General features: G+C 46.5%; 1 protein-coding gene across 27 annotated transcripts in view; it reads right to left on the bottom strand.

The window, feature by feature from the left end:
• Positions 1-22130, bottom strand: part of LOC118504275 (complexin) — a 148677-nt gene that overhangs the window by 26738 nt on the left and 99809 nt on the right. For 17 of the 27 annotated variants that reach the window (XM_036038529.1, XM_036038527.1, XM_036038522.1 and 14 more), the window contains 2 exons: positions 12124-12135; positions 3743-3909 (listed from right to left, as the gene is read on the bottom strand). In XM_036038529.1, coding sequence (XP_035894422.1) covers positions 3743-3909; positions 12124-12135 — 179 coding nt within the window. Of the gene's footprint in view, positions 1-3742; positions 3910-12123; positions 12136-19897; positions 20487-22130 lie in introns of those variants that run through there. The other 10 variants (XM_036038533.1, XM_036038530.1, XM_036038534.1 and 7 more) reach the window with 7 other exon arrangements.

The following is a 22130-nucleotide window of genomic DNA, read 5'->3' as shown; positions in this document are numbered from 1 at the left end:
TTTCGAGTGGGCTTCCACCGAAACACGCAAACTGTTGGTGTTTGATGGTGGTTCCACAAAGCAGCTTACAAAATTTTACACCCTCCCGTGGTGCGGGTCACAGTTACCGTTGCTTACCGTTCGCAAGCAACATTCCGGCCCGGTATTACGGCTGCAAGTACCGAGCGAGACAACTTCTAATTGTGAAAACTCGAAAAAACAGGCAAAAGGAAAAAAATCCAATCCCGTGTACGGGGGGTTGAACTTTTATTTAGGAAGTTCGAGTGAGAGGAGAGTGCCCACCGAGGGGAAGGTGCATCCTGCGGGAAGAAAACAAAACACGAACGGTTTTAAAGCCATAATAAGCTTTACGATCGGGTGCGGGCGCCGTAACGGTTAAGAGCGCCTGCAGGGTATGCAACGCGACGGCACACATAACGGCTTGCCGTGGTTAAGAGCTTTGTCATGCTCGCTTGCGCAGCCATTAGTCATTAGAATTTGCATTATTAAAGCGTACCAGCGGATGAAACTTCCTGCCGTTCTGTTCCAGTGTGATGTTTTGACAAGCGAGCTATCGCGAGCACCCCAAACCGAGCCACTACTGGGACTGGGTTTTTTCTTTCACACCACTCGCAGCGTCTGTATTGAAGCGTTATTTTAAGCTAATGAGTATGTTGTTTAGGCCGCTTGACGCGCGCATGAAAATTGTACAAAGAATCGGCTTCGGCGGATGTGGCGTGACGTCCTGTGCAAATTATATTGCCCTTATCAGACCCTTCACCATCAAGATCACATATAATTTAAAACAAAAACCTGTACACAAGTAAGGGCTTACGGAGATTGACGTTGATAAGGCAGCGTAGGGTATATACGGTACCGGAGGACGCAATTTTCAACACGCAGCCTAATCATCAGCCGGCCGCCAGTGGCAGGGAGAGATGCTTATCAAAAGTTAGCACCGTCCCTCCCCCCTTACAGGCCAATGGGTGTTTTGAGCCTTATTTTCCACAGCCGGACCCGTGTGGTACTGAAAGTTTTGTCGATAGTTTTGCAGTAAGCTATAATTTTATAAAGCCAACCCAACCCTCAATTAGAAGCAGTATTAATAGGCAGCCGGTTAGCCGGCTGCTTGTTTGCCAGGGCGTGGGGTCAGAAATAGCTGCGAGCGACAACAAACATTGGAACGATGGTAATTGAAAAGTTCATAAATCCTTCGCAACAATTGACAAGGCTTTCCCTCGGAAGTTCTCGACTCGTGCTGGGCTGGGCTGGGCGTGGAAGGCAGGTTTCGCAAAACACACTTACACTTACTTGGTCCATCTTACGTATTCCAAGCGTTCCATCTGCTCCATGGTACAGCTGGTTGTCGTACTCGAGCGCGTCATCGCCGTTCGCACGACTTTTATGCTAAATTAATGTTAGTGAAACTTTTTAATTGCATGTAAATAAAGTGTATACAGCGATAAAAGAGGGAAGACTGCAGCACGCCTTCCGCCCCTCTTTACACGGATGGTGTTTCATTCTTTTTCTTTCCCTGCTTTTATTCGTCCGGTCCGGTCGCTTTTTTTTGTGTGTTGCCCCATCCTGAAGAGTTGTGAGTGTTGGAGCCTTTTTATTTACTTTACAGCGGCACTCCTTGCTAGCGAGCAGAGCGGAGGGCAGAACTTCATCTTTGTGCAAATGAGTTGCACAGGAGGTCAACGAGCGGATTTTGCCTAAGTATATGCACACGGGGAAGTAAACGGTGCAGCAAAAACTGCTTTACCATATTTCAAATGATGCTGGCATTTTTTTTTTCTTTACTTAAGAAGCAAACCAACCCAAAGTTGCTGCTGCTGCTGCTTCTGCTGGACAAAGGAGACACAGAAGGAATGATGCCGGATTTCTGCTTCCTGCGCAGGTTTTTTGTTTCGTGGCAGCAGCAAACAAGAAAGTGCAAAGAAAGAAAACATTTCTCGCAGCAGGTTTTGTTGTAAGTAAGTTTGGCTGAAGTGAATATAGCTGGATCAGACCGGGTGGAAGGGTGGATCAGCATTTTTCTTGTAAGCTATTTCGGCACAGAGTCTTACGAGTGGTTGGGATGGCGACAAAAAAAAACAGGAAAGTTTTGAGTCCCACTTAGTATGAGAAGGAGTGATAGAAAAGAGAAGAAAAACGCTCAAAAGCTTGAATTTTCACAGTTTGTTTTATGCTTTAATTGTGTACCGGGCAGCATAAAAAGTGGGACTCAAAAATCAGAAAGCTGCTGACACTCGCACGAACCGAGCACGGGCACCATTCTTCGCTGGCCAAACAAAAAAAAACCCTTCGTTAGCGTAATGTTATAGGCACCCACCATTATTAGTCAGCCGGTGGAAGACGACGCCGGCGAAGGTTCTTGTTAGCTCGGTATTGGTGAGTTTATAAGATTTGGCCGGTTTAAGCATTTCCACCACATAAGCATTTTAGTGTGTTTGATTTAGCGAAGACCAGCGTTTGCCTAAGAAAAACCCACCACAATATAATCGTTTTCTTTACCGACTTGTAAAAAGGAACTCTTTATCTGTTGGAGTATCTGTTCCATCGCGAGCAAAAATTGGTGCCCTACTCACCGGTTCTTTACGACCCTCGTACCTTAGTGAGGTGCCACGTTTTGGTTCGCTTTATGTTTTCCCAATTAGGCAAAGGCGGCCATGAATTCTTTCCTTAGAGGCACAAGTAGAACCCCGCTTCAGAAAACTAGGGCACGTAGTGAACAGTGTCCAGCTTTTTCATTTCGCTGGTGTACATACCGGGAGTGACCTAGATGGCGTGACGTTGGAATGGCTTTGGAGTAATTAACTGCTCCTACCTTGAGCGTGTGCTTCAAACGTTCCTACACCGTGTGTTTGGGAAAGCTAACCATTTTGAATAATTATTCTTCGAAGCGCTGGCAAAAGTTTTATTAGTTTATGGTGTAAAAGTTGTAGCCCGAGCGTTAATGAGGGGGAGAAAGTGTTCTAGATGTGGATGGTGTGAGCAGGAAAAAGATTTTTCTGCACCATTTTTGCATTATCCAATGCGTTGAATCTCCCGTTGGAGTTCGGGAACGCTGTGTGCTGAAAGCGAATTTTAATTATGTTGCTTTACAAAAGTTAAGGCAGGTTTGTATATTAAAATTGCTAGCTATAACTTACTCTTTCCAGTACGAAATTTGTACTTTGAATGTATGTTATATCGATCTAGAAATAAATTTATCGTAAAATAACAGTTAAAAAGCACAACAACGTCGAAAGGACGCGGTGTGAATTTTCTGGCTTCCTGTGACTTGATTTTACCCTTAGCTGGATAGTCAGTGAATGAGATTTGAGCCCCGGTCCTGCCTAGCAAAGCAAGGCTTCCCTATCACCGCGGCACCCCGATCAGTTAACAGTCTCTTCGGAAAATCTCTCGTCACCGACACCTTTTCAATTCCTCGCTTGGGAGATAACTTTGCTGCAGATTGACAGTCTCTGCTTTGAATCAATAAACCCTCCTTACGGCCAGCCCATTTGCCAGGGGTTCTTTAACAAATTGTAATGCCATCAGGACGACCGTCCCTTAGGGTACACCCCTATTCGAATAAAAAAAATCCCGTCACAAGGGTGATGATGATGATGATGATGAATAACATAAAGATTTACTTCGATATTGATTACTGAAAAGTCACTGCGAACCGAGGGAGGGGATGTGAACCGAACGCCCAAGCATTCGCGGCAACTGCTCCAAACCATCATTCGATAAGGGTGTGCGCGTGTGTACTTACTTTGTCTCGGATTTCCTGTCGCATCTTCTCCCGCTCCTCCTCCATCTTGCGGTGCTTCTCCTTGCGTCGTTCCTCGGCCTCGCGGATCGCCTCCTGGCGCTCGCGCTCTGCCTCCTCTTCCTTCTCTTTGTCGTTCTCATCGTCGCCTCCGTCACCTCCAACAGCGCCTGCAAGTTATAGCACACATTACAACGGGGAAACACATATGGAAGCGCATCGGCTTGCGCGGGGGGCCCCAGCGTTTTCTCAGCACGTTGTTGGATTTTTTTTTCTTCTTAATTGCTTCCGTCTCGTGGTCTTAGATTTTGCATATGGATCGATCGATAAGAGGGCACCGGAACTTTGGATGGAAAAATCGATAATCGCTTCAAGAGCGCTTCAAAACCCGTGAGTCGACTATGTCTGTGTGTGTGTGTGTAATCGATTGCATATGTGGTATGTTGTATGGGCGCACCTCAATGTGTTGTTCGTGTGTGTCTCGAGCCGGAGACGTGATCTAATTTTACAACCCAACCCAGCGGGACACGGTGTACGGCGGAGGGGAAAATGACTTTGCCCCGTCCTCGGATAACAACAAGCCGGGGGGATGCGTGTTGCCCCGAAATACTCGAAACACTTCTAAGTTAATTATTTAAATGGAAGAATCCTGTCAGGCCGCTGTTGCCGTTTCCCGCTGGGTTTGTCCCCCTTTTTGTTTCTTTTGCTCACAGCGGGAGACGATTGTCGCGCCGCACGTTTACGTCGCCGCCAAGCGCTCGAGACTAGCAATTTCAAGGCGACGGGCACGGTACGGGCACCGGCGGAAGGACGCAGCAGCGAAAGTGAATAATTCAATTACCCCTGCAGAGGTAGACCGATCACGTGGCGCTTACTTATGCTTACTTATTTTTCACACCTCGCAAGAGTCTGCAAAAATCCGGCGAAACATTGCATTGCCGTACGGTGAAACAACAGTCGCACAACTTCGTCGAGGGCCTGCCGGCTCTTGAATTGATATTTTCTCTAGGAAGGCTGCAGCGTTTCTTTTTCTTCTAAAGGTGTTTTTACACCTTTTCTTACCGTGAAGGCATGGCGATGATGTGATAAGGAAATTTGATAAAATATTTTGGTTTCATTACACCGGACACCGGACACCGGAAAGTGGGTAGGAAATGAAGTGAACGGTGGGTATTTTATTTTTCAAAAGCCAAAAACCAAAAACATCCCTATCGAAAATTGAGTTACAGTGCGTAACGACCGGGTCCGAGACCGCTAGCCTTGGTCATTTTGTTGACAGTTGAGACAGGTAAACCCATCGGAGCCGTTCTTTGATAGTCAGTTAAAGGAAAAGTCCGCTGCTCAACTGTTCAGCGCAACATCACCGAACAACACCGAAGCATCTTAAAAGCTTTTCATAAGTCAATTTGCGGAAGCCGGTTTGTTCCCCGACGAGACACTCGGGGTGGGCAGTATCGGGAAAAACGGGAAGACTTTCCCGTACCGGCCGGACCAGTGCGACGTAGTTCTCCATTACCGACTTACCTAATTACGGTGAGATGAAATATTAATGAAAAATTTACTCCGCAATTAAGACGTGTACATGCGTCGTCCGCCCCAGTTGTCCGCCCGAAGGATGCCCCACCCGGCGATCTTCTGCCAGGAGCTAACTTTTGCGGCTCACCACCGTACCGAGGAGCGGTACCCAATCCCTGGTCATTGTGCCGGATTCCTGCAGGACCCGTGTTCAACGGTACCACCATTAGAGCGAGACAGCCGTTGCATATTTAATGCCGTAAATGGCTAGTACGAGCGAATGGGGCCGTTTATGGAGGGAAATGGGTTTTTCCCTTACCGAGACGCTCTAGCACAAGAAGTCGACCGGTTCGGGTGTGTCGCACTAGTAGTGTCGGCCATGTTTATCACGTAAAACGTCCAATCACATTGGGATGTGACAGTCTGATTCGGAGATGTCGGCCCAGGAAGCTTTTACCTATGTGCCCCCCGGGATTAGTTCATTAGCTTGGAGTGGAGCAAGTGGATTATCTTTGACTTTCTCCCTCTCGGTGCAGATTACGCGTCCCGTTAGGTTTGCTGACAAATCGTCCGACGCTTCACCATCTGGACAATGTGTACGGCAAAAAAAAACACGGGCGGGAAGCAAACCGAAATCAGAACCTGCGAAGCCTGCGAAGCCCATCAATCTCGGAGATTGTCGATCAATCAAATTGCTATCGGGATCGTAACGGAAGAGTTGATGCGGATGTCGAACCAAAACCGACAAATGGATGCCGGCTTGCCGGAGTACCGAACTGATGAAGTTGGCCATTAGGAACTGACAGTGTTGGGAAATATTTTTTAAGTTGAGGGAACTCTTCGCCAACAAAAAAAAGCGATCTCCCATCGATGGCTACCGTGCTCGAGCGTGCGATTTAACGGACGTGTGATTTATTTCATCGATTTGATCTTAAATCACATCAGCAGAGTCCTTCGCCTGGAGTGTGTGCTAAGTCGATAACTCGTGTAACGCGGCGTGTGTTTTTTTTACCGTTTTCTTAACACACATCGTTTGCCAGCAGGGCAAAAAGTTAGCAGCCGTAATGACCATCGTGGGCCACCTTCAACAGCTACCACGATCGATGGCATGCCTGGGAGCCGTTACGGAGTTGTGGGGTGAACATTGGCAACTCGGATTGAGGGTGAGCTCTGTTTAGAGGCGCGCACCCACACACGCACGCACGCACCAAAAATTTATTGACAGAAGTAGTCGGAAGCAAGCCCAACACCGTAATGACCATCGAGAGATTGTGAAATGGAGCCATTTGGGAGACCGTTTCAAGCATCAATTTTGATATGACGGGTTTTTTTTGTATCACCTTCCAGGATTCTCTTCCTGGAGCATGAAAAAGCGTATCCGCAGGGAGACATAATCGAAGCTAGACGTGTAGTCATGCTTTCTGCTTATTTAAACGAAAGCTAACCATAATCCAGCAAGCCAAGGCGTCACGATATTCGTACGTTCGTTGCCCTCGAAAAAAACGGGAACCGGTAATTGAATCTGTCATACACGTTCACGGCCCTGTCACAACGCCGCCGCTGCCCATAATGCCAATCACTGTCCCGATGGTAACAACAAATTCCGTTTTTTTTTTCCTATAATAATCGTTATTATCGTTTCGATTATGACATTTGGGCTTGTGTGATGTCGTGAACGCGCCCAGCTTCATACATCCTGCCACACTAACTCAAACCAAGTGCTACGGGACGCGAACCGAGCGGAGTCTCACTACATCATTGTTCTTGTTTTCTGCTCGAAAGAGAACCCACCGTGGGTCGATTTCGTAAGATCATTTTTCTCCCTGTTCCCGGCTTACATGGGGTGGAAGCAATTCTAGGCACACACACAACAAAAAACAGCAAAGTGGTGAGTGTGCGATTCGATTTTCTTGTGAACATATCGATTGAACAAGAGAAAAACGGACGGAGCGAACCAAGCGGCAGAAAACAAGGCCAAACAAAATACATCAATTTCCCCCCGGACCAGCCTTCCGGCTCACACGTGGGACTGGTTGTGTCGCGTGGCTCGTACTAAGTTGCACCGACGGTTCTGCCACTGTCACGTTGACGTATCGCGCTCGTCCACACATCCTTCGCGCGGCCGGATACGCTCGCCCGACCATCGACCATGTGTCGCCGCCATTGGCAGCCCATTATTTTATCGTTTCGAAATTGATTTTCCTTCGGCGTCCGCTGGTGGAAGTCTCGCTCGGGATGTCGTCGCAAAGGAGCGAGTGTGTGTGCCGCCCTCTCTCTCTCTCTTGACACAAAATATCAAATCAGGCCAACGCTTTGCTGACCAACAGCGAGATAAAACCAGGCAATATTCGGGTGGCACTATCCACCCGTGATAATCGTACCGGGCGCTTGTACAGCATTAGATTATTGATCTGTGTGACGTTTCGATTCTGACCCCAAAATAGGGGTTATAGCATTGTTTTCCAATTATTGCCGCATGTACGCTGTGTGTGACTTTTGCTGGTGTTGGGTCGAACATAGATGCATAGATGCAGTCTGTATACGTATACACACACACACGCTCACACACCTACCAATCGATCGCTAATTGAAGCGAACGAGAGTCAAAGAGCGTTGATTTGCTGTTATGATGATTGAATATTGATTTGTCTCGTTGAACCGCAAGGCTGAATCCGAGCGCGCGCGTGTGTGTGTGTGTGTTTGTGGTGCAAAAGCAAAATAAGCTTCCATCGCAAGGACACGATCCACAGTGATTGAAGCGTACGTGACAAAAAAACTCCCCTTTTTCGAACGATTTTTAATTTTCGGGGAAATCAATTTTTGTGAAGCAAAAAATTTAATTAACCAAGCCAATTATTGGTTGGTGGAGATTATTTTTGTCTTCCTTGTCTACCAATTTGCACCGATTCTTTCCGTAACGAGGTAAAGTGGATAATAAATTATTTATCCACGAAACTGCATGCGGAAATTCAGGACAATCTGGCTAAATTTTTCTTCGTTTCCTTTCATTTGCAGCATTAGAAACGAATTACCCCTATTTGCATTGGGTAAGTAATGGCTTTTCCAGGAGTCGCCTGGACTGACCGTTCCCGACAGATGTCCGAATGCATCAGTAAACATGCGACTCCAAAAGAAGGGGCTCAAGCTTTTAACTAGATTAAACACAAACCGCTGATTGGATTTCAGTTCAGATTAATTTTCTGAGCCACAGAAGCCACAGAAACGAAGTTTTTTGGTTAAATCAAACACACACGCACACTAGCGCACCCTCAAGCAGCATTTTAAATGCAGTTGATTAAGGATCCATGTAGGGAATCGATACCTTGGCGAGGAAAAAACACGGACCTCAGGAAGGAAGGATTGGTAAGAAGATTAAATCACACTCTCGTTCTGAGCTCGCTTCTGCGAATTAATGTTACCATTCCCTAGACAAAGCGGGCTCATCCCCGTCGGGCATCTTAAAACGGGATTTCGGGATTTTTGTTTTTGCTGCTCCCGTGTTGCCTTCAAAGCTGTAAGGATGATCGTTCTCGTTCGCCTTTAGTGACATGAAATATTCATTAAGTTTGTCAGCGACCATCCAAGAAGCGTATCGGAAAACGTTTTACTTGATTACATGTAAGAGGTCTCCATGTCTTACTCGTCGACGTCGTCGTCGAGTGTGTGTGTGTGTGGGTTTGAAGTGGTGTGATATTTGCATCAGTTTGCAAAGGATCCTGTTTCAAATGCTATCCTATCATCACCGCAAGAAGTACGGGACAGAATTAAATCAGACCGGCAGGAAATTACACAATGAGGTACGTCAGCGCTGTGGGGAAACGATGAAAGCTTAGCTGACCATCTAGAAACACACACACACACACGCACTGGAATGGCCGTTCTTGCTGTTAGAGTTGTAAGGCGCCTTTTGTACGCACTCCCGCCACCGTTGCTGACAGATGCCTGGAATATTCATACATATTCATCGAGAAGCGTCAGGATGTTTCCTGTGCTGCATCTTTGTCCCAACGATCGGGGATGGTTCGGTTGTTTTCGATTGTTGTTTCTTATCTGGAACGTCCAACCCCACAGCGTGTTGACCCGTCCCTTGTTCGGGGTACTCATTCTATTAGTCGATCCTCCCAGCGGGACACACACAGTGCTGCATCTTTGGAGATAATATAAGCCGGCCGAACGTACGGCCGGCGGTACTGCTGGGCGTTGAAGAATTAATGGAGAATCTGTCCTGATAAGATTAGAGCGCTCTAGGGGCGGTAAGCTCATTGGCAAACGGTTGCAAATCTTTCCATCCTCCCCCCAACCCGTGAGGGTACACATCTTTTTGTGACGACCCACACGGTAGTGTGATACACTTTTGGGGAGAAAAAAAGGAACCCCCGAACAAGGCACCACCATTCAGGAGAAGAAATATGGGGCGTGCTTGTCCCGTAGACCGACGTTCGATGTTAAGGGTGAATAGGCCAAAAGGTTCGAAATTCAAGAGCTAATAAAAGTAATTAAAAATTAATTATTAGCATTAAAGTGAGCAGCAGCTAAACACTTTCTGGCGTGGAAAATTGTAACGAGTCACGTCCGAGTCACGACCCGGAACGGTGAAGCTTTTCCTGGCGGGTCGTGATAGCTACGTTCGCCTCTTGCGATGTCGAAAAGCCAGCTGTTGGCAAATAATTTATCATCCAGCAAAAACCAATCTACCACGCTGGCATCAAATTTTAGCTGCCCCTAGCAGCGCAAAGGAAAGCCAATTCCGTCCGCAAGCGTTTGCTTACGATGGTCGAACAAGTTTTGCTTGTACTATCACACACGTGGTGTTACGGCGTGCTGGAAAAACTTTGCTGAAAAAAAAGGGCTACACCGTACAGCGGTAGGAAAATGTTACTCAAAACTCAATTAAGCGAAGCACAACGGTTGCCTGCATGTATGCAGGGGAAATAACATTTCACTACTCACACACACACACATGGTTGTGAGGAGTTTGCAAAAACACCGAGCCTGACAATGTAGCGGGTGCGATTTAATTAAGTTTCCGGATGCACCAAAGCGGTTACCGAACATTAGGGGGTGTATTGAACGAAAATAGGAAAGTTGGTGTTGGCTAGCTAAGTTTATGGGAAATTTCGTTCGTGCTAGAAAATGTAGTATTTTCTGCTCTTGTACAGAGAAAATTTATCACAAATTAGGACAAATTTCACTTCCAAACAGGTTGAAAATTTAACACTCTCATATAGCATTTCTTGATAGGGACATCACTTCAAGAAACCGTTTCCTCGGTCTGGAAGCACATCTCCCTTTAAGCAACAGTGATGTGTGTCGTACGGGTTTCCGCGTGAGCCGTTGCTCCGAGTGAGCATATGCGCCGCCAAAATTCAATTAATCAAAATTGTATTAATTTCCCTATCAATTACGGCTAGGCCGACTGTGACCAAATGAGGCTTCCAACTGCCTGTTCCAAGGGCCACTCGCCAGATACGCTGCAAGGGCAACGAGCGTCAGTAACATTCATGGGGTGATAATATACGGCGTGTGTGTGTGTGTGTGTGACTGTCGTATATGATATCCAATGGAAACAAAAAACCCCGGCTTCAACCACTGAAGGACATCCTGCAGCCATTGAAACCCTGGTAGAGAGGCAAACATGGAAGGGACCAGTGAAGTGTTCTTCCACGCAGCAAATAATTGAATTCCGACCATTCCCGCTGAAATTTATGCAATTTACGAAGTGGCATTTATTACTGTGCAAAAACTCCATGTTTTCCCCGGTTCGGGGGGATGCATCATCATCATCGCAACTACTTGGCGTGGAACAAGTTCCAAGTTTCCGCTCCCAGCAAGTCTCAACCAACCCGGCGGCGATGTAGTGCGCTCAGGAATGACATTAAAAGTTCTTTAGTCAATAATCGAAAATAAAACGTCCCATTTGCTGAATGGCGAACGTACCATGTGAAGGCGTCATATGTGAACGACGACGACGACGACGATCGTGTTTACCGTTCAATTCTACGCTCGGGCGGGTTGATGAGCAGCATTCGATGTTGGTATGTACCGACGAACGGTTGAGTGTGGGGCGGAAAAATGGCATTAATCAATTTCATTTCGTTCTCGTTTGAATAACAATTTGATTGCTCATCTCGCACATTCCGGATCGGCGAGCGCACAAAATTCTCCTGGTGTCGGGATGGAATGTCGAACGGCTCTGTGTTTTCCCCGCTGGTATGTGCGAGTACCGAAAGGAGTTTAGTGTGCGGAATGCGATCCTTCCAAATGGATTTGTATTACGCGCGTGGAAGTCACGAATGTAGACGCTGTACAAAGATACGGCTGAACTTTCTCGCATGAAAAATGAGCGCAAGCAGGAAGCCGAACCTTCGTCGTTTGCCATTCGGTTCTGATGGTCATTCGATTGTTGGACGGCTCTTTTACTACCCGCACATTCTACATTCTATTCCGAACACGTGCGATTTGGCGAAATAAATCATTCGCTTTGCCCATTAATGGGTTTTGTGTAGGGAATGGTTCCGAAAAATTACATCGCCTTCTTGTGATAGTAATAGACAAAAAACGGCCAGCAAGCAAGCAAGTTAGTCGTAAAAATGTTAATCGGTATTGATCGCCTCGCGGACCGTACGATGCGCGTAGTGTTTTGCTGACGATGCAGTTAGCTAATTGGCTTCATTGATCCAGCAGAAACGGAACGTAATGCCGATCGAAACGTGAGGACGTCACCACGCCCCCCATCCACATAGTGGCGGTTCAACTGGTTGAAACGAGCGAATGTAATTATTGTACCACCGAATGCTGAGGCCCGATTTCATTCGATCACCGGGCTTTTCGAGGCCGGGATCGAGATGATTGCGCGGGAAGACACTTACCTCCAGCAGCTCCTAAACATAAGAAGTACAACGGAAAAGTTTGCAACAAAAAAACAGGAAACGAAAGGAAGTATTTCAAGGAGAAGAAATCCAAAAGGAATATTTGTAATTAGCGGTTTTTTTAAAGGAAAAATCATAAACAGTTTAAAAATACATTTTGGGGTAACATAATAACAAAAAAAATATGAAAACCACACATCAAACAACAATCAAAACCAAAATCGGTGGATAATCGGAAACGGAAAACAGGAAAATAGAAGGGAGAGAAAGAGAAGAGAAAAGTTCGTTAGTATTTGAAGAAAATTGTTAGTATCGGAAAGTTTATGACAGATGGCAGTGAAAAGAGAGAGGGAAGCGAATATGTTTTGTGAAGTGTAAAAATGGTTTGCGATATGTGTGTCTAAAAGCTACATTCGGTTTGCGCGACTTGTTATGATTCTATGCTTAATACGCTAAAGAGGCGTAGAAATGTATTTTTATTATATGTTTTGTAAGCAAAAAGCGTAACTATAACTGTAGGCAAATGTTGTATAAATAATATAAAAATGTACAAAGAAGTTTTCACTTCATATATAAGTATTGCTTGATATAAAAAAGCTAAAATGTCATAGAAAAAAAATCAACTCGTAACGTCATACATCGATGTAGACGCATGGTGTTTCATCGATCCTAACCGACTATGTGTGTGATTATTTATGTATGAATTCGGTTTTTTTTACTGTTTGTGATGATATCTGCTGAAATAAGTATAAGTATAAGATCGTAGTATGAGAAAGCGACAGTACTTAGAGATGGATAGATAGATAGAATAGATGCGGAAAGTAGTCGGTTAACAAATGTATAGAGCAAGCGATACCGAAGGGATGCAGCTACATCTCGAAATCAAAAGCAAACTTGTCTAATGAAACTTATAAAAATTATCAATTTTAATACAAAATTTAATACGATATCGGTAGCAATCGGTACCGAATTTGCCTTCATGATTTGAGTGATGCTACTGAATAATGACATAGTTTAAATAGCTCGTACACATGTCTTACCTGTTTACTACAGTATTTAAACTTTTCTATTGCACAAATTTACTTTTAAAAGCCCCAAAAATGTAATCTTTACTAGCTGTGAGTTTGACAAATACGAGTTTTATAATAATAGTTATATTATAACTAAGCGCTAGAATAGAACGTAATCAGTGCCCAACACAAGTGTCCGGAATATCTCTCGTTTTAACCAACTGGTTCATGATAGCAAGTGACACCCGAAGAAATATTGCTGTCAAAAATGGGCCGTATGCAAATAACGCAGACGCCCCGCTTTGTTGGCCATATATCACAACAGATTGCGGCAAGGCGATCGTACCTCAAACATAATTCGGGCGTTGGGTGTTAAGTACAGCCCTGTACCGGAAGCAAAAAACCCGTATGTGGTTTAAGGAACACTTTCCGGGCAGCACTGTCACGCTGGGTGCGACAGATCACGCCCGAACGACCTTAAGTAGGGGGAGGAGGGGGGGAGGGAGAGACTTCACGTGCCGTAAGAATCTTACTTCTTTACGCACTTGAAGTCGCCACCGTGGCACAAGTTTGCTGCAATGGTGGTTTGGTTTTTGGAAGTCATTAAAATACTCCCAACCACCCGGTGGGGTGGCGGAGAGGACCATTTCGCTCGAGGCTCGTTGCACGGAACGAGTGGCGGCGTAACATAAGTTTGCATGTAAAACAGCTTCTCATCCCTTTCGTTTGCTGCTCCGTCGAGCGTTTTTCCTGTGCGCGCCATCGAGGCGGGACACATTCATAATGTTAAGTATTTTTCTTATCCAACGTATGGCGTCACCATACACGACAGTGACAGCTGTTGGCAGACATCTAGGAGTCATGTTACATGGTGCTACTCTTTTTTGTTGCTGGTGTCCCTCTCTCCCTTCCTCCCTCCCGATTGCTAGAAGAAGACCACCTTGTCTAAACGGGGTGTCACTGTCAGCGCAGGGCGCAACGGAGAGAAATAATAATAAAGTTGGAGTGTAGCGCTGGCAACGGAGGGAGCGAATATTACCCGAGTGTTGGCTGTCATCGTTCAATATGGGTTTTCGAATGGTACCGGGGTTGTCTTTGTGCTTTGTGAAACACGCCAACCGGAACTGTGGCACTCGGTAGGTTGCGTCAGACACTGACGGAAGGGTGTGAAAAATGTGGCAAGCTTTAATGATGATCATTGCACACAAGCACGGAGTGAGTTTTAGTATGTGAGCCCAAACAGACCCCTCCAATGGTTTCACTTTCGAGCATCATCTTCCGGGGAAAGAATAGGTTGCTCTTGTCTCATGTAATTATTGAAATTTTATACTATTGCTTGCGCTGGAGCGCAGGTTGGTACAGCAGTGTTTTGGAAGAGTCCCCATGGAAGGTGTATTTCCGGGACTGGAGTACGGAACATGACACATTCACCATCGGTTCGATACATCGAGTGTGGAGTATGGGGAGGGAAAATGTTTCCGACAGCTTTCTTGGCCATTGCCTGTTTGACAGAGCGTTTGGAAAGGGGGGAATCCGAGTGCAGAGTGTCATTGAAACCGTCACTTTTTCTCCCACCATCAGGAAGAACTGCCTTCCTGTGCACTGAACTGATTTCATGCGTGTTGTGGTGGGGGAAAATAAGATGTGTTCTGAAAGCATCAGTACAAGCACCACAAGCTCCATCAGCTCCACCGAGTACTTGAGAGCTTTTAACTGGTACAAACTTGAATGACCATTTCGATGGCTTCAAGATGACACAGAGAGCTAGCAAGCAAGCAGGCATGAGCGCCTGCAAGATGCAATCTTGTATCCTTGTAAGGCCCACAAAACCGGACTCAGATACGGTACGATAAAGTGAATTACACTTGCCCGCCCCCTTAAACACTGGCAAGTAATTGAGCTGCAAGTGTGTTTCTGGTGGGTGAATAATCGAACGTAAAATATAGTTCCGGTACATTAGATCACGCTGGACCGATGCGATGAAACTCAATCTCGCCCGTGCCCCTTGATGAACGTCGAAATTCAATTAAAAATCTTGCCTGCTTCCGTACGATGAAGCGCTTCGCTTTGATTATCGTGGACGGCATCGAGCGCAAGTAATTTCTGCTAATATGATTTCAATCCATCGTCCATCGTTCATCTCTGGTGGCCTTCAGTTCCCACGCTTTACATCGACCTAGAAGAAGCGAGACCGGGAACCGTCGGGCGAAAAGAAACAAACACAAAAAGGCTGGACGGAGCAAGAATTTAATAAATACATCCAGGTCCAGGTCCAGTGGATGGATGGGTGATCCGGGGGTTCGGATCACTTTCCAAGCGAGAGACAGTCTCCTTCGTTCGACCTTAACCACGGTGGCAAAGAGGCAAAAATCTTGACGAATTAAAAACTTTCTCATCCATCCTCATCAACGAATGGCCAGAAAGCGTCATCGCCAAACATCGACGACCGCTTGTCCTATGGTGGCACTTAAGCAACTTCTACCGCTGGCCGCTTGTCGCAATTAATTTGCAAAAGTAAATTGAAAAAGTTTACATTTTGCCATCGGGGGAAGATGAGGGTTGGGCCGTAAGGATGCGCTCCCGCGTTTCGTGGAATTTTCGTAAACCAGACTTATGCTTCATCGAACGCCGGCCAATTCGGCTGGCGCTAAGTTGGTGAAGGAAAAAACACAGCAAGCAAATATGTTTCGATAACGAATTGCTCATAAAAAAATTTCCCACCCGCTAGTACCGGACAACGGGGGTGATGGGAAGGCCAGCGCCAGCGTGCGAAGGATAACTGACAAACAAGCAAACGAACTCGTGAAATGTCAACCTTCTCGACTCGAGTGATGCATCCGTACCGACACGCAGGAAGCAATTCTCGGAAGCGCTCGTTTTTTGCTTTCCCTCCCAGGAAATACATATTTCTGTTCCGTCCCTTGCAAGTCGGCACCCGGAAACCGGTCGGACACGGAGTTTGCATGCAGAATGGTTTTTGGCTGCGGTTTTTTTTTCCTGTCTCCGTTTCATACGCTTGCTACGTACGACGCTGTAGCTGCGATGTAAGTGCTTTCGGTGAACATATTTCGTTCATCCAGCACAGCACCGAGCAAATCCCTCGAGAGCGTGTTGATGGTTAGTTTGCAGTGGGAAAAATAATTTCCAAGTGGTTTGGAAAAATGCGGCACTGGTGTGGTGCTGTGTTATTTACATCAAATCGTAGAATGATTCGTGCTGTTTGCTGTTCGGCATTGGATCAGAGTCCACAAGTCCACAATCCCGGCATGCAGGGTTTGCCGGAACAGGTGTTAGTTTTGCTAAAAGTTTTCGGTACTGACACCGATGGCGTTTCGTCGAATATTTAGTGATGGGGTTTTTTTGAAAGCAGGAGATTTAAGAGAATATTCTGAGTGTATAGAATTAGATGAAAAATATCAAATTCATCACCCGGTAAACTATGCTCGAGTATTTAAACATCCTTATCGTATTTCAGCCTTTTCAAATTCATCAACGTAATGCACTTTGATGTAGGATCAAACGAATGGCACAATTCTGCTCCTTATCCAGTACAGTAAATGGTTCATTCTACCGTTGCACTTGATGTACTGACATCCATCAACATCCGCTGCAGGGCGGAAACGGCAACGAAACAAATAACCCTGACATAAACGGCTCCCATCAACTACTCTTCCCCTGAGCGTATGATCGATATCCATATCGATCAAAGAAAACTAGGCAAAAGACTTCGTTCGTTCCAGCAACTCCAGCACTCCGCCATTGCCCGAGTGTTTCCCACATTCCCACAACCAGTAAAAGTTCCCCAGCTCTCTTAGGGTTCGCTGTGGGTAAAGCGAAAGAAATAAAAAGTTCGTCTATTTTCTCATTTGCTAAGTAGTTTGTAACGAATGGTGCCTTCCTTCGGGAAAATATCTCCACCCGTAAAACTCCACTCCAGGCACATACGGTACGGTACGGTGTGTTGGCGCTATTGACGATCTTGCTTTCCCGATACTCGTTCGATGAACGATTCGAGCCTCTGGGGATGGGTATCAGTTCTTTACTGCTTCCTGAATGACGTTTACAAACAAGCAAGAAAAAAAAAAGAAGAAAAACGGTTGAATGCATCAGTTCCAAAAAGACCCCGGGGCGGCTATTGCATCTGCAAAGCTTTTCATGCATGCCATTCGGGACCTAAATCGCCCTTTTGATGCAGAAGCGTGTGTTTCATTGAAATTACGACGCGGATCTGTATCTGTGTAAGCACTTGGTAAAGCTGTAAAGGGGTTTTCCCTGTTTTTGCTTCATTACCAGCATCCATTAGGGTGGAGCGAAGAAAAAGGGGTACTTTTCATTTTAGCCCACCCCAGAGCAAGCCCCCGGGAGCATTAGCTGGGAAGTTGGCAAAGTAAAGCAATGCTCCAATTTACAAGATTTCATTTGTACAGTCTTAATTCCCCACTTTTGCCAAGTGGCCGCCGGGGGTAGCTTTCGATGCACCGAAGTGCAGCAGATCCAGCTTCTGGGCGGATCTTTTCTTTGGTGGTTTAATGTGGGATTTTGTTTTGATTTCATTCGTTACCTTTCGGGCGCCACAGTGCCTGATCATTAAACCATTTGTGTCGAGATAATCCTCGCGCCAGGAGCAGTTTTATTGCTACTGTACGTCTAGCAAGTAGCTCTTTCGGTTTAGTTTTGCTTCTGAGAGCTTTTTCGTGAAGCGAGATTAGTATCGCTACACCGAACTAATAGGAGCTAAATAAATGAGTCTCTTGGGTGACTACTCCCGTATGGTATAAGGAAATCGTTTGGAGGTTTGTTTTATTTTATTTTTCTCTATTTGATATTTTTTGAAAGCGTTTTTGATAATGCAGATTGCTGTTTAAATGAATCTTATATAGCAAACTAAAACATAAAAACTCTGACACGTATTTGACAGCTACACAACTGTCAAATGTTAGTCGCCAGATGACAGATCAAGCAACAGGTATTTGACACTTTGACATGACACAAGCGCAACAGGTGGTTTAGAAGACATTTCAATCAGGCATGCATCATATTTATGTTTTGTGTTCAATAAGACTTACAAAACAATTTTTAAATCTATTTTGCGTGAAATTTCTATCATTTTCAGTCAAGCCCTCAGATGAAAACCCTTTCTGCGCAGCTTTAAACGAATGGCGCCGGACGCGTTGACAGCAATTAGCGCGGTGTGATTCGTCTAATTTGCGGAACAGGCGAGTCTCGTACCATATCCCCGGAAGGGCTACGGCAGAGGACTCACGACACAGGGAGATAATACGCGTCTAGAGCTGACACCATTATCCGGCAAATCAGTATGCTTCACCGCCTGTGCGAGTGGGAAGGACCGATCCATCATTACCGGACATTTTCCCGTGCAGCGAGATGTGGTCCCCTGTTACGCACCGTGCCCGTCTTGCTCGAGGTCGAGATTTTGCACGCGATCGCGTCACAAGGTGTTCACAGGTGCTTCAGGACTCAGGTGGTTTTTTGGGCATTCAGCACAGTTTCAACATCGTGCCGATGGTTGCTGTTTGATCGATTTTCCCTCGGTCATTTGTGGACAGCGAGGCGCACCATGCGCTGCAGCACGACCCTTATAACGTGTGCCGCATTGAAGCAAACGACAATATGTACCTTCTCGCTTCCCCAATTACCTCTCCTGCTCACTCTAGCCCTCTCCAGCGCGAAGGATGTACAGACAATGGCTTTGCTCTATGCCGAGGTAAAGGCCAAGGATCGTTAAAATGTGTACTTTAGCGTCGGGAAAATGGTTTGGGCATCGCCGGAAAAAGGGGAGCCCAAAAGCGAACGCGAACGAGCAAGAGATAGCAACTGCCGAATCGGTCACGGGTCGCCGTACACGAAATGTGTGAATTTGTGACTAAGGATTGGACGGGCCGGCACAGGGCGGCTGGCCCATTGCCGCATTGCCGTAGTGTGCTCTGCTCGTAGTGCGGTAGGCGAACATGTGACTGCTGCTGGTGCGGCGCGTAGTTCGGCGCGTAGGCGCACGAGCGCGTGAAGGGCGCCTGGCATTTATCACCATTTGTTCCAGTGAAGGCTGGTCGCGAGCCTGTTCGGAAATGACAAACGCTTCAGGGTGGAAGCCCGTTTGTTGCGGGCCAGTGAAGCGAGGACTGCCCCAAAAGCTAGGGGGATGATATTACACGCGCTTATTAGTTTACTGGGACGAACCGAGGTTTATCCATAGCAAGTAAAGAGAAGCAAACGGTGGGGTGAGAGGATTGAGATAGATGCAATTTTTAGTGCACTGCAGTGCGGAACTTTGGAGGCTTGACGCATTTAGAGACGGTTTTGAAGGATTGTGGGAGATCTCAAAATTTAACATAGCTACAACATAGCGCGAGCCACAAGCCTCACGTACAACGATTCACACGGTACACACACAATATACACACGCATACACATCGATATAGACAGCCTACAGAGCGAGAGAACAGGCGGAAGATGGCGTGGATAAGATACAGTGTGGACGGCGCGAGAGTTCAAGCAGCTAGGACAACAACGGAGACCAAATAGTACAAAAGGTACGCCGAACGCCGAGCTGAGAAAACGCTTTCGTAGTCGCAGGTGTTAAGTACGATCGATGTTTATCAATACGGGCGTTACAGCGAAAGGGACTCGTAAAGGGAGCGGTGGTGGAAGGGAGGTGGGTTTTGGAGTTATTTTTTCTATGTGGAAAGACTGTTTGCTGTATGATAGACATTGATACAGAGCATGAAAAATCGAATGTTCCCTACCGTACCGAGAAAATTCATTTTTCTCTAAAGCGCTGTTGCTTTCACTAACTACTATCTATCACTGGGCGCCGTGTTGGCTGGCAGGTGGAAGCTACCGACGGGCTGGCACGGTGACTGCGGTTGCTTTGCTCTTGCTCCCTCTCCCCCTTTCTTCTTGTCCTTCAATGCAGGTGGCGTTTGTTGGTGCGGTTTGCGGTTCGACTTCCGGTCATGAACGCTAACGCTCTACTAAGGTTCGCTACGCTAGTCTTTAAGAGGCCACCAGGAAGTCACAGCACAGGGTCCGATTTATCGATGCCTTTAACACAAACACAGGCAAGCTCACGCACGCACACACATATATACATACAAACAACACAGGCACTGGTAATTGGGGATTAAGGTTTAGGGCCGCCCGGCACGTAAACACACTGTGGCCGGCGATGACGTCTCTTGGTTTGGCAGTGGGCCGTACTGTTGCGGGTGCTAGGCAAACCTCACACAACACCAACCCAACCCTGGTGGAGATCAGCAGCCCCGTAGTCCGGGAGATCAGCAGCGCACGGTTGTATTGACTGACGCGCTGTGTGCACTGAACTGAACTCTCGAGTAGCGCCGTCGTCTTACCAAAGCAGCGACCGCACACGGTGCAGTCTGCAGATCTGGTTGCCTCGTCAGCACGACCGACGAACGAACCACCCGAACAGGCCGACGAATTTCGGCCGAAGCAGAGAAGGACACAAGACGCTGCTCGGGTGTTCGGGTTCCTTGGCTTTCCGGAAAATCCGGCATGAAGCTGCTGTCCTGCTCGTTTCGGACCGCTGCCCTCTGTCACGCGGACTGCGACGTGCAGCGTGAGTTCCCAACAGGCCGAAGCGGATGTGTCCTGCATCTGCGCAGACTCCGCGACGAGAGAAAATGGTCCCAAACACACACACAAACTCGAACAGCGTTGCTTTTCGAGGTTCGGGTTTTTGGGCACTCAATTACGACCGAGAACTAGCCGGAAGCCCGCCGGGTTTGGTGACAGGCCGGATTGGGAACGAGCGCGGAGGGAACCACACACTTTCGATGCTATGATTCGGAGGGGGGTTTGAATAAATTAACACCAGTGGGAAAATCGCGCCCAAGATTTACTCCTCCTTCGGGACGAAACACGAGCACACGAGCACACGCACAGACCGTCGGGAAAACCGACACGCCAGTCACGAGCGGTTGGCGTCGACAAGATTGTCAATCGAAACCGCAGCCAGACGGAAAGGGGTATTGCCGCCGAGCGAAATACCAACTGACCCAGTGGCCTGAGTACCGTAAATGGACCAGCGGCGATGTTCGGTACACACGATGCGCTTATCCACAAGTTCTCGGGAGGGATTTGCAATGATTTACTGGACAATATTACAGACTAGAATGTGAAGTTAAGTTTTGCTAACAATTCGCCTGCCCGACTCTTTTCAGCTGACTGGACAATGGCAGCAAAAGCTCAAAGATTACCATAAAGCAGCATTAGCGCACTTAATAGAAAAGTTGATATCCAAAAATTTTATTGGCCCAAAGACATCCACAGACTACCCTCGAAAGAAAAACTCCTCTACCCTCGCTAAGGATCGCTGAAGCTAATGAACTAGGTAAGATTTTGGCCCGGATGTACTTTTTGTTTGACAGCCGCTCCCGTGTGGATTTATGGTGACTTATACAGGGATTTTGTTGAAATGCCGTATAAATACTTCTCGGGCTGGTCGTGTGTGTGTGTGTGTGTGTGTGTGTGTGTGTGGTTTAGGCACGAGAGAGGCCTACACGTGTCGAACCATTTGCTGAAACGGTATCCTTGTAGCAACTGCCACAACGTTCTCCCACCGCTCGTTCGTCCACCGGAGTCGTCTGTATAGATAAATGACGTTCAGCCTAATTGGGCCAGCGTCGTAAATGGAGCGGGGTTTTGATCTTTTGCTTATTTTGATTACACCGAGCGCAAATTGAAGATTGATTGAATGGGAAGCTGTAGACGATTTGCAAAGGCTTGTGATGCTTTTTTAAATGTATGAGTATATAAAGGGGGATTTCATGTGTTCATTGTCAGTTGAAAACCTCGACGGTTGCGAGCTAATTTCTCAAAGCGTGTGAGGCTTCAGACCCAATTTTATGGGGGAAAAAATCTATTTCTAAGCCTTTTAAATAGTTTAAACATCAGGAGTAAGGAAGTTACAGTCTAGATTCTATTTATTTATTTATTTATTTATTTATTATTACGGAC

The sequence above is a fragment of the Anopheles stephensi genome, chromosome 2 (assembly GCF_013141755.1).
Source record: "Anopheles stephensi strain Indian chromosome 2, UCI_ANSTEP_V1.0, whole genome shotgun sequence".
In the NCBI taxonomy this organism is placed as follows: Eukaryota; Metazoa; Arthropoda; class Insecta; order Diptera; family Culicidae; genus Anopheles; species Anopheles stephensi.
This window is presented reverse-complemented; position numbering and strand designations above follow the sequence as displayed.